This window comes from Diadema antillarum, unplaced genomic scaffold (assembly GCF_040938485.1).
Source record: "Diadema antillarum isolate AM-2024a unplaced genomic scaffold, OU_Dant_1.0 seq00000320_RagTag, whole genome shotgun sequence".
Lineage (NCBI taxonomy): Eukaryota > Metazoa > Echinodermata > Echinoidea > Diadematoida > Diadematidae > Diadema > Diadema antillarum.
The window spans coordinates 1915651-1928128 of record NW_027271339.1 but is presented as its reverse complement, the minus strand read 5'-3'; the positions used below and the strand labels follow the sequence as shown (position 1 = coordinate 1928128).

Genomic DNA, 12478 nt, shown 5'->3' with positions numbered 1-12478 from the left:
TAGTGTGTATTAAAATTTATTATAAAATGGGTTCAAGAATGTAGCCAATTGGAAGCGCTGAAATGAGTCACGTGTGCGTGCATTAATTTCTCACTAACATGCACGGCCTGACGTCACAATGTTTACACTAGCAGTGAGCGCTCTATCAGTTGTTACAAGTGCGTCGCGCGCTACTATACCCGCTGTCAATCCTGTAAACAACTTCTAGTTCGGGCTGCCGGCCGGCCTTTCTTGTGTGCATAACATGTGTGGCGTACGTATACTCTTATCCGTACAGTACTTATATGTGCTGGATTCCCGAGTGCGACGTGCGTAAATGTTTGGGACGAACATCTTCGGACATTGATTCTTGAGCGAGTGCTACATGTAGCTGACTGGTATTGACCCACAAAGGTACGTGAAAAATGCTGTTAGTTTTCGGCCCATTTTATAAAACAAATGATGCACAGGATTATTTCGTGGCGTTAGTGGAGATGCAGCTCACTCTCGGGTATTTACAATGTAGTGTAACATGCACTCGGCTTCGCCTGGTGCATGTTTCACAATTGTAAATACCCTCGAGTGCCCTACATCTCCACTAACGCACTCTATCCTGTACATCATTTGTACGATGTATATTATAAAATGGGTTCAAGAATGTAGCCAATTGCAAGCGCTGAAATGAGTCACGTGTGCGTGCATTACTTTCTTACTAACATGCACGGCCTGACGTCACAATGTTTACACTAGCAGTGCGCACTCAATCAGTTGTTACAAGTGCGTCACGCGCTAGTACGCGCTGTCAATCCTGTAAACAACTTCTAGTTCGGGCTGCCAGCCGGCCTTCCTAGTGCATACATGTGGCGTACGTATACTCTTATACGTACAGTACTTATATGTGCGGGATTTCCGAGTGCGACGTGCATAAATGTTTGGGACGAACATCTTCGGACATCTTGACTTTTTGACTTGAGCGAGTGCTACATGTAGCTGACTGGTATTGACCCACAAAGGTACGTGAAAAATGCTGTTAGTTTTCGACCCATTTTATAAAACAAATGATGCACAGGATTATTTCGTGGCGTTAGTGGAGATGCGTGCGCTACATCTCCACTAACGCACTCTATCCTGTGCATCATTTGTATAGTAATAGTAGGATACACTCTGTGATATCATTGACGCATGCATGCTATTTGCGTTTACGTTGATATTCTCCTGAGATTTTCCTCTCTCTTCTCTCGTTTATGCCAAATTCAACACTGACAAACTGGTCCCAACTTAAAAACAAAACAAAACAAAACAAAACACCCCGTTTTTTTGCGCAATATTTGCCTGTGTTGCGAGAAAATTGTAGTTTCCCTTCCTCTGCATGATCCACGTCAGGGAATCTAGATTGACGTCAAACCGAGTTGAGTAACGAGAGCGACGATTGGTCAAAGGCCGCTAATCCTGATTTGAACCAATCAGAATGGTCCACATATGAAGCCTGCTGGAAGGCCAGCGTATGTAACGTGTAGATCGTACTTACGCGTTGAGTGATGAATGCCATAGCGAGCTTCACCTGGCCTCATCCATACCCAACACACACGCGTCTCTGCGTTGCATCTACGGACGGTACGACGGGAACTCTGCGTTCACATTGCATACTACGCACTCCCGATATGGTGCCAATTTACGAACTGCACACGATCTCAACAACATAATCGTGAGTATGTAATCGATACCTGAGAATATCGAGTATAGTGTTCTAGTAACGTACATTTTGCGATACGTCCCCTTCCATCCCCCCCCCCATCGAACAAAGTTTGCGAATAACGATATATCGTAAATGTGTAACTTCTTACTATCGTAGATTTAACCATCTTGGTATGGTGGGAGAGGCGCTGTGAACCACCTAGGGTCACTTTATAGGTCTTACATTCTTAGTGAGCAGCAGTAGCTTTTGCATGCTGATAAATTTCAGTCTCCGAATACTTGTTGGGCATTCATAACATTGATTTTAACGTGTTCTCTCTCAAGCGCTCTGTCTGTGCCGTGCCTGTGCCAGAGGTTGGTGAAGCCATTGATCCTGAGCAGCGCTGGACGCATGCGAAGCTAGCTCTCTGTACTGTGACCACTGACTTTGCACAACAGCCTCAGCATTGCACCCACCCCGTGCATCAGCAGCACTGTTGGTTTCATTCATACAGGCCCGTGACAAGTCACCTACCGGCAGATCTTTCGGGGGCTAGATCTGCACGTGCACAACGCGATTGGAACGAATCAATCGCAGTACCTGGTTGGCAGCAGACCCTGTGTCGGTGAACTGGTGGGTTGCCATTTGATAAAGTACTGGGAAACCTTTCGTTCTTGTGGCTTATTCCTGGGCCTGGGACGACGGTACAAACTGGGCTCTAACGTTAACGTTACTGTCATAACGGAGAAGTGTAACGTTACAGTTAAATAGCCACTTCGACATCTCTCAATGCAATGGAGCTTCTAGAACTGCCCCACACTCGCACTCCGGATGAAGTTCGTCAATACTACGACGTGAAGGAGTCGGTAGGCTTGGCACCTCATGTGGTAAAACAGCGACTTGCTAAATTTGGTCCTAATGGTGAGTTGGTGTTGCAAAGAGCCTGTTAGATATCTAAATGTAACAGTTGAGTTAGACCTCTAACAGTTAGCTATGGAGAGGGACAGTCTACACGTCTACTTACTAACGTTTAGCGTTATAGACCTAGTTCTAGAACCTATGCCACTGAAAATGATCAAGATTAATCACGTGTTTATGACTGAGTAGGCCTACATGAGTATGACAATGACAATGTGATTTAGGGAGAGGTCTAACGTTAAGTATTTAATAGGCCTAGTAGAATTTAGTCTAACTGTAAGTGTAACATCAACAGAAAGATCTAACGTTAAGAGTTTCCCGGTTTGCATCATTTCTCTACTAAGTTAGACCTCTTCCTATGGGGTTGAAAAGTTACAACATCAAAACACTTTTGAGACTGTGGAAAATCTTACACCTTCTGGCCTTTCTTGACTCTGGAAAAGTCAGAAGAAATGATATGATCACGGATTGTAAAAGTTCATTAGAGCTATACGACTTTGACAAACGCAACTCAACACGCAGCAGGACACCCATATCAGTTCGGGAAACCCACTCACAAGGGGGGCCCCTCCTTATAAGTAACCCGTCCCCCTTATAAGTAACCCCCGGGGCACCCCTTATAAGGAGTCTCCACGCTTTTTTGCAATGCAACGCGAAAATGAAAGGACTGCGGCAATTCGCTTGATTATGTCCATAAAGCTTCACAAGTTTCCTAGTTACTCACGAAATTTGAGCAAAATCGGTTCGAGGCATCATATCTAAAATCATGGATTTAAATGCGATGTCAAACGACCCATGCGAATGCTGAAATGCGAGCGATTACTGGCGTGAGTGTCGCCAGGCGCGGCGGCGCGGCAATGCTTGAGTGCAGACGTGGCGACTGAGTACGGTACTCAGTCGCCACGTGAGTGCAGACGTGGCGACTGAGTACGGTACTCAGTCGCCACGTCTGCACTCAAGCATTGCCGTGAGTGGGTTTCCCGAACTGATATCAACTCATAAAGATTCACGTAATGAGTGACCATTCGATGTGCTGTCAGCGCGCCCCCCTTTGTGGCAGAGTACACATTAAGCAAATAATCATCGACTGTGAGGGCGATGGTTACAATCTAACATCGCGGAGATGATCCATGAGGTGGCTACCAGGCCAAGCTGAAGGCGAGGGCTGATACATAGACACCTCAGATCACTGAGGCGATGTGATGATTGTTAGATTGTATCCATTGCCCGAGACATAGATATTAGGAGATGATTATTTGCTTTAGGTCTATATCCCACATCGATTAACAAACTTGAGATTTGATCAAAATTTATTTCATCAACCACATATATATAGGGTCTATCTAGATTTTTATTTTACAATCGTGCTGAATGTTTACGACACAGGTGGTTGTACCATAAAACCATGGTCCGTGCCATGGCGGCAGTCGATTGAACGAGAGTAACGTTAGATCTAAAATGATAACAGGCGATACTGATGTATTATATCGATAATTGTGCGATGTGCACGGATGTGTGCCCATGGCCGATAGATGTGAGTGATATCTAATCGCGGGTATATAAAAAGTGCTTACAAAATTGACTATCCCACATACACGTACTATGAGAGTCCCACGGCATGGATGTTGGGAGAAAAACATCCCTCGGTCACGTGTTCCAAATTAAGTAATCCCATTGGTCAAACATACTTAAATGTGGGATATAAAACCTGGTATGATGTGCCGGTTTGCTCATCAGGACATTGGCACATTTCATAGTCCCACACATGATAATATATATTAGTTCAGCAGGTTATTCACTAAGTTGTAGGAAAGTGGATCTCATCACCGGATGCTTATTTTTTGTGGCTCTGAATTCTGTTCTCAGAGGATGAAATTTTGGCCAAAAATGACACTAGTTATTCACCAGAGGGCAGAGTCTTGAAAATTACAAATTTTTCAAAATCAAAATCATGTTACCAAATTATTTACTCTTGAGTTTTGGAAAAAAGACTTCAAATTGACCCCCTCTACAAAAAGTTATCTTTTAGCTTGAGCGAAAGATCGGTCTGTATCTGTCCGTCGGGGAATGTTCCGCGGAGACTGCGTCTGGCTTCACGGATCCCCTCCATATACAAGAGCGATAACGTAAAAATATAAAAGACTCCTCCGGACAGACGGATCTTTCTGTCTAGTATGGGACCAATGAACCCCTCGACCACTTACGGAGGACAGCGTTAATGGCAAAATATAAAAGAGTCCTCCAGACAGACGGATCTTTCTGTCTATCTTTTAGCATGGTGTAAAATTGCATTATTTTGGACATGATTTTTGTAATGGAATGATCGACATCTTTCACATCTTCTCCATGCATCAGAATCACATTTCATACCCACAACTCGCTGTACACATTTGTACTGCATGGACGACAAAGATAAAAATCAGCAAATGAGGCTCAAATTACTGTACGTTAAAAGATCTAACATGAACATTTCAAGCAATTTATGCAATAAATCAACATCCTCTGAATCTTGGGTGCAACGAGAATTTTTTAGCATTTCTACATTTTTGTGTTGCATTTTTGCCGATTTTGGCCCATGCAACACTCTGTAAGGCTAGTCTATAAAGTCCCATGCGTATAAATGTCATTGTAATGCAGAGATGTGGGCATCCAGAATTAACATGCTCGGTGACTTTAAAAACAGACATGCCCTGTTGGTACAAATGAGCTTTTTCTGCTCATGAGCAAAGTGGAACACCAAGCTGGCTGATTCCTCAAATCATGGAAATGTTCCTTTGAATGAAATTGATGAAATGTTTACATTTCTGACATACAAGTTATATATATATCTTGAGTAAAGCCACAAAGACTCTTTACGAAGGTTTTTTTTTTTTTTTTTTTTTTACTTTGTATTCTTCAAAGCCAAATTCTGGACAAGTTCAAAGTTAATCTGAAAATTTTTACAAATTTTAAAACTAATAAGAAAGTTATGAAATTCTAATGATTTGCTAATGATTACACAACAGTTACAAACAGCTGACATTACAGGTACCATGTGCATTAGGAATTGAGACTAGGGCATAATGCATTTATAGAATGGGTAGCGAGAATCCATCAATCTCATTGGTCGAGAGCTATGTGTTGATTTTTACTGCCCGCATGCTGAGTCACAGTGGTAAACATGTTATTGCGCACTTGTAGCAAGAGTATGCATACTTGTAACAAAGGTTCGCGCACTAAGCAAGCGTTCGCGCACTCAGTACGAGATGCCTATTAGCTAAAACAACCGTGCATCAGTTTTTACTGATGCATGGTACTGATGCATGGTTCTGAAGAGAAACCATGCGTCCAGTAAAAACTGATGCATGGTTTTCGGGCTCTCGTCTATGGCAAGCCAAAAGGAAATGCCAGCAGTAAATTTGTCATCGGGCAACACAATAGAAAAATGGGTTTTTGGCAAGAAAATTACCCATTCTATAAAACAGATGACGCACATGTCTTTTCGTGCGTCAGTCGGAATATAGTGTACATGCGGTAACTATGGAGTTTAGCCTAAACCCACTCGGCTTTGCCTCGTGGGTTAAGCATTCCATAGTTACCTTATGCACACAATTCCGACTGACACACTCAGACCTGTGCGTCATTTGTATATTGAACAAAAAATATGGAAATTTGAAGACTTTATGTACAAACTATTTGGCAAGTTCTGAAGTGATGATATCATCAACTCCTTATTTCCATATATCGACTGTTAAAAAACTCTTCTGTTATGTAAACTTTACAATTTTAGAACTTCCCTGATTTTAATCCACTTTGATCAAGTATTTATTGTTGTGCTTTTAAAATTGCACTCAGGAATTCTCTGTTATTTAAAAGAGAATGCAAAACAAGAAACTTCACACAAATTTTATGTGATTTATCAACATTAAAATGCACCTAACAGTACTAGTAGCCTAACAAACATGGTAATCAGAAAACAGTACAGTTAGATAATGAACATATTTATACTGTATTATGTTTACAACATATGATGATGGGTTTTATGGATGAAAGTTCTCCAGTTGAAATCAACTGTAAACGCTGACAATTTTTTTTTTTTCAAAATACATTTTTGGAATATAGAAAGCTTGGTGGGATTTTTTTTTTTTGGTCATGCAGGCTGAAGCACTCTACGTTTGATATATCTTGCTGGGATTTTCATTATTTTTTTCAAAATTTGCAAGGTGACTGATATTCATGAAATGCAAAACTCAAGAAAAGGTTGCCTCCTTAAAGGACAAGTTCACCCTCATAAACATAAGGATTGAGAGAATGCAACAATATTAGTAGAACACATCAGTGAAAGTTTGAGGAAAATTGGACAATCGATGCAAAAGTTATGAATTTTTAAAATTTTTGTGTTGGAACCGCTGGATGAGGAGACTACTACAGCTTGTGAGTCATATGCGTACAACAGTATAAAGAAAATGTAAAGAAAATTCAACATATTTTCACTTTTTGCGCATAATAAAAGAGCACTTTACTTGCCTCTTTCTAAAGGCAGGGGGAATAATATTACCCATAACATTTGTCGGTAACGAGTCGGGGGAATGTGTACTTTTTTCAAAAGATGAAAATTTGTGGAATTCTCTTTATGTTTTCCTTATATTGTTGTACGCATGTGACATCTAAGTTATTCACACACTGCAGTAGTCTTCTCATCCAGCGGTTACTGCACAAAAACTTCAAAAATTCATAACTTTTGAACGGATTGTCCGATTTTCCTCAAACTTCCAATGATGTGTTCTACTAATATTTCTACATTCTCTCAATCCTTATGTTTATGAAGGTGAACTTGTCCTTTAAGGTGGGAAATCCCAAACTGTTTTTCTTCTGAACAAAATTCTGATTGATTAAGAAATCACCCTAAAAATTGTCTTATCAGTCCCAATTTGCAAAACATTGTCTTGAAACAAATACATGTACATGGTGTATACCATATTGTACAGTTCTCTCTTCTTGCTTAAAAAGAATGAAGTCTTGGGCTTAATGTCTTGCTGGGAGGTGGATTGGTATTCTGTATGTGTTTGGTGCGCTAGCCCTCATGCACAGAAGAAGCCATATTACACAAAAAACTTGCTTTTTGTACAGGGTCACAACTTTTTGACTGCCCAATATTCTCTTTTTCTGTTTTGGTACATTTTATATGTCAGCCGATATTACTAAATAGGGTTTTGTTTTTGTGGTTTGTATTTTTTCCCCAACAAACTCTCCATATTCCAGAAATTTAATGGATAATTTGTCTGTAGAACTCTTCACATAGAACCCATAAACACATGTTTATGGTGAATCTATGTAAAGATATTGATTATCTTTAAATACAGTTGTACATACATACTACACTGTACATCCATGTCACAACAAATGTAATTGAGGTGTGTTACATGGTGTATACTTTTAGATATATATATTGTTGTCTTCTGCATATCGTGGATGTTCAGCTGCTAGTACTGTTTGATGAGTTTTCACAGGCTGTTTTATAGTGTTGTGTTGTCATTCACGACATACAATGCTACTGGTATCAAAAACAATAGTTTCAATGTACATTGTACCTGCTCTCTAAGTTGCAAAGTGAATGATATTCATCACCCTTCAGAGCATTAGTTTTTTTTTTCTTTATATCAGGATTTTTGTCTTTCTTTTTTTGGCATGAGTTTATAAATAATATATTTGACATCATTTCAGTTTATATTGTAAAGATATCTTTAAAAAAATGTTTGATAATGATTGCCTTTTGATGAGAATCAGATAAAATGATGAGTGTTTTGTATTTTTTAAAAAGATTTTTCCTTGTAAAATTTGTTCACATTTTCTCTGATTTTCAGCCAAGACAACATGGTTCTGTAGCAATTATACCAAAGATATAAGGCCTGCATGTACTCAATAGAACAAGATCAGATCCTGTGTATTCTGTGTTGATTTTTTTTTTTCATTACCATATTTTGTTGTGTGTTGAAATTCATTTCAGCATGCATTTTGTGCCTTCCATTATATTTGTGCTTATCGCAAGTGGCTCAGTGATCTACTTCCACTGTAGCTTATTGGCCTTGATCTGAAATAATTGTGATCAGCATTTATAATTTACATGAGGATGTTTACAACCAGTGACCAAATACCTTGCAAGAAATTCAGTCTTGGTCAAGTAAACAATTTAGGATTACCTTACTTCATTAGTAAACCGCATAATTCAATGTGATTCAAAAGCTGTGGACAGTTAACATTTCTTCTTGCTTTAAACATGACCATGCTTTGCTATTATCAGGCCTGAGCTATTGCATTGCCTTGGTCATGTAGTGCAACAGAAAGCAACACATTTTGGATTTCAATGTCTTTGATCTGCTCTTAATTGTTTACTACTGTTTTTGATTGACTGAAGTTAGTATCTGTAAGTCAAATCTAGTTACCCAAGTTTGAATGAATGTTGCCCTTGTCATAAAATGACTAATTACCACCAATAACAACATAAAAAGAAGCAATGAGGAAAAGATGTACATTTTTAAAAAAGTATATGTGATGAGATTTCTTTGTCTTTTCTCTCCCACATGAAAGAACTACCTGCTGAAGAGGGTGAGTTTACAAAATTGTAACTTATTTAAATGCTATTTCACAATATCTAACATAATGTTTTCTTCTGATGAAACTCGAGACATATTCTTGTTGTGTTTTTTGTTTTTATGTTTTTTAATCTTTGAAAAATTTTTATCTATACTTCCAGCATTGAAATGTGTATCAGTTGAATCTATGCTTGACTAAATGCTGGTAGCTAGACTGTAAAAAAACATGTTATTTATATGATTTTTTTGTCTTTTTTTCTTTTAATGCAACAAATCCAATTTTGATTGCAATATGTACAACCAAAGCTTTAGATACATTTCATGGCATTTCTGATTTCGGAACAAGCAATTACAAATTATGCTTGTAGATTAAGCAGAGAATATTGTGAAAAGTGATCAATTATCATCCCATCTTATCTTGAGTGTAATCATAAAATAAATTTGATCGGAACTGATAGGCCTTTTAGGATGTTTTTCAAATGTAGCTGCCATTGTGCAAATGTATTTAATGTGCTTGTCTTAACACTGCTCTTGTCAACAGGCAAGCCTCTATGGCAGCTGGTCTTGGAACAATTTGATGATCTTCTTGTAAAAATCCTGCTTTTGGCAGCTGTGATCTCATTTGTAAGTACATGTATTATTCTTTCTAATGTAAAATGTCATGCTTTGTCATTTCTCCTGATACACCTTCACATCTCCTTCACCATGTTTTTAATATTCCATTTTTTTCCACTTGTAAAGTTACACTCTATGTTAATTCTAAGTAAAGGAATATTATTGAAAGGACAGGTACGGTATGCTGTACATACACATTGTAGATGCATCAGGTAACTAAAACCATGGAAAAAGTCAAGCCAACAACACCTTTATCATTTCATAAAATTTTTATTATTTTTTTTTTCAATTACCTGGATTATACCTCGCCTTTGGATGGGATCATGAAGTGGTCAAATATCTCTTTCCCTCCAACCCAAAGCACCTTCATCTTTCTCCCGCCTGAAACCCCTAGCACGGGAGTCCAACTTGATGTCGAATGTGATGGTATGGCCAACATACGATAGAAATATGAAATCCCTTAGGTAATCTCAATAAAGAGATCTGCTGCTCATTTGAGGTGGTCATGCATTTATGATTTAGGTAATAATAAAGAGACTGTAGAGAGCTTTTCTAGGGAGAGCATGTGTGTGCCTCAAATTCCAGTGCATGTGGGACACATGGCCTGCTCCATTAGTTGCTCAGATCTATAACCCCAGTCCTGCAGTCATCACAGATTCACTCATCGTGTGCAAACAGCCCTGGTCGCTCAGAGCAAAGGGTCCAACAAGCATCTACGTCACGCATGCATGATTACCATGCAATTTTGCACACCAGCGTCATGTTAATTACCATGTGCCTTCCATTTAATTGACTCCTCTCCAAGATTAAACCTTGGCATTATTAGATTTAACAGTTCTTGCTCTCTGCTTCAGTCGCTGTTGCTCCCTCTCTCTTTCTTTGTTGCTCTGAAAGTCTGAAGCATGGGGGCTTGATGTCTTGCGGGGAGGTTAATTTGGTGTCTACACAGGCCCTCATAAGTTCCCAATTGTCTGTTGTTTCTGTACCTTCTGGAGTACATGTACTTTGTTACAGCCACACAGGACATAATATCATTATTGCATCTCTTGTTGCTAGTGGATGTATTGTTTGAAGACTGTTCTATGAGTACCTCGGGGCAATCATGCAGTATTTGCATCCAGGCCTCTATTCATACAGTCAGTATTGCTGGAATTAAACAGAGAAGATGAAGAAGAAGGAGAAGAAGAAGAAGAAGAAGAAGAAGAAGAAGAAGAAAAGAAGAAGAAGTTACAATTGAAATGCTTGGCAACATACAATGCACCATTACAGATAGGATAGATGATTCAACTATAATGTTCCTTTTCAAATCTCAATGTATTGTAAAAATCTGTTAAATACTATGATTATAAATGCTTACCATAGTGGCGTTTTTTTCTATAAGTGCTTGTGAAAGTGCTTCTGATGATAATGACAATAATTGTACTAGTATATTTGTGATGCAGGTTAGCTTGAAGTGATACAAATGTACATAATTGATCATGACCATTCAATTATATTCTTTCAAATTATGCTCTGATCATCAAATACCATATACATTGTACTTTACCACATTTCTGTGATTAGGTGCTGTAGCTTTCTACTCTCATTTGGTTATAGTCATCGTTAGTACTGTAAAATGAGGAATGTTCTCTTGCATTTAATTTCGCGAATTTTGCGAGAGTCGAGTTTTGCAAAATTAAAATGCACGCTAAAGATCTTGTCTACACTATATGCATTGAATGTTAGAGGCATCTCACAAAAATTTCATGCTGCGAATAAGGCTGTCGGCTCCCATTCGCGAACATTTCATGCCGCGAAAATATCGTGTTTTACAGTATTTTATAAGGGAACATATTTCATTTGAGCCCTGAGTTGTCCACAGATTTAAGGAATTCAACCAATTCCATCTATCTTTCTCCAGTATTGGATAAGCAGTCAAATTCAGAGTTGTCAATTGTAATAAGGTAAAGATGATGATTTCTTGATGGGCCAAAGTAATAATTGTGCAGTGCTGTGAGTTTTGAATATGACACCATGATCCCCAGTGGACCCTGGTATTAGAAACAAACGCAAGGGTAGGACTAAACAACGTAGGCTACCACCTCTCATGTACTTTCCATTATGAATTACTTTTTTGAACACATGATGTAATCAGTATGTGATAACTGTTTTCATTTCATCTGTTCCTACTGGCGTTTTTCAAGTATTGTTTCACAAAAGAGTATCGAACATGAAACTTCGTTTGCGAAGCATGCGTCAGGAGTGTATGAATAACAGAAATCATTATCATCTTTGCCGGTATTATACTTTCAGACAGCTTGATTGATTTTCCTCTGTAAGGACAGTAAGGACAGTAAGGACAGTATTTCTTTTCTTGTCCCATTCCATACAACATTGTCTTTGCTGAGTGTCATTTTACTTTCATATCTGATTTTTGCCATTGTCTTACTGTTCACATGAATGGAAGAAATTGAATGGCTGCTGCCATGTCAGCAGCAGTATGAGGGATATAGGTTCTCTTGCTGGAGCATGATGCAGTGTTTGGCCCCAGCTGAAAATGGTAGGCCGAGGTCCTCAAGAATGTGAAGTATGCAGTCGGTGCATACCTCCAGTGTCAGGAACCCAAGAGTGCTGGGGTTACATGTGCATGCATGGAGTGTGTTAAAGGGAGAAGGTAAAACAGTAGTATGGCACATAATGTATACATGATGGCCTGTAACTGTTATATATGTGTTCTAAA

The 12478-nt window shown here is 38.9% G+C and overlaps 1 protein-coding gene across 3 annotated transcripts in view; it reads left to right on the top strand.

The window, feature by feature from the left end:
- Nucleotides 1-1573: 1573 nt before the first annotated feature.
- Nucleotides 1574-12478, top strand: part of LOC139730523 (calcium-transporting ATPase sarcoplasmic/endoplasmic reticulum type-like) — an 81962-nt gene continuing 71057 nt past the window's right edge. For 2 of the 3 annotated variants that reach the window (XM_071641375.1, XM_071641373.1), the window contains exons 1-3: nucleotides 1855-2575; nucleotides 9140-9157; nucleotides 9686-9768. In XM_071641375.1, coding sequence (XP_071497476.1) covers nucleotides 2449-2575; nucleotides 9140-9157; nucleotides 9686-9768 — 228 coding nt within the window. In that variant the 5' untranslated portion in view covers nucleotides 1855-2448. Of the gene's footprint in view, nucleotides 1685-1854; nucleotides 2576-9139; nucleotides 9158-9685; nucleotides 9769-12478 lie in introns of those variants that run through there. The other variant, XM_071641374.1, reaches the window with a different exon arrangement.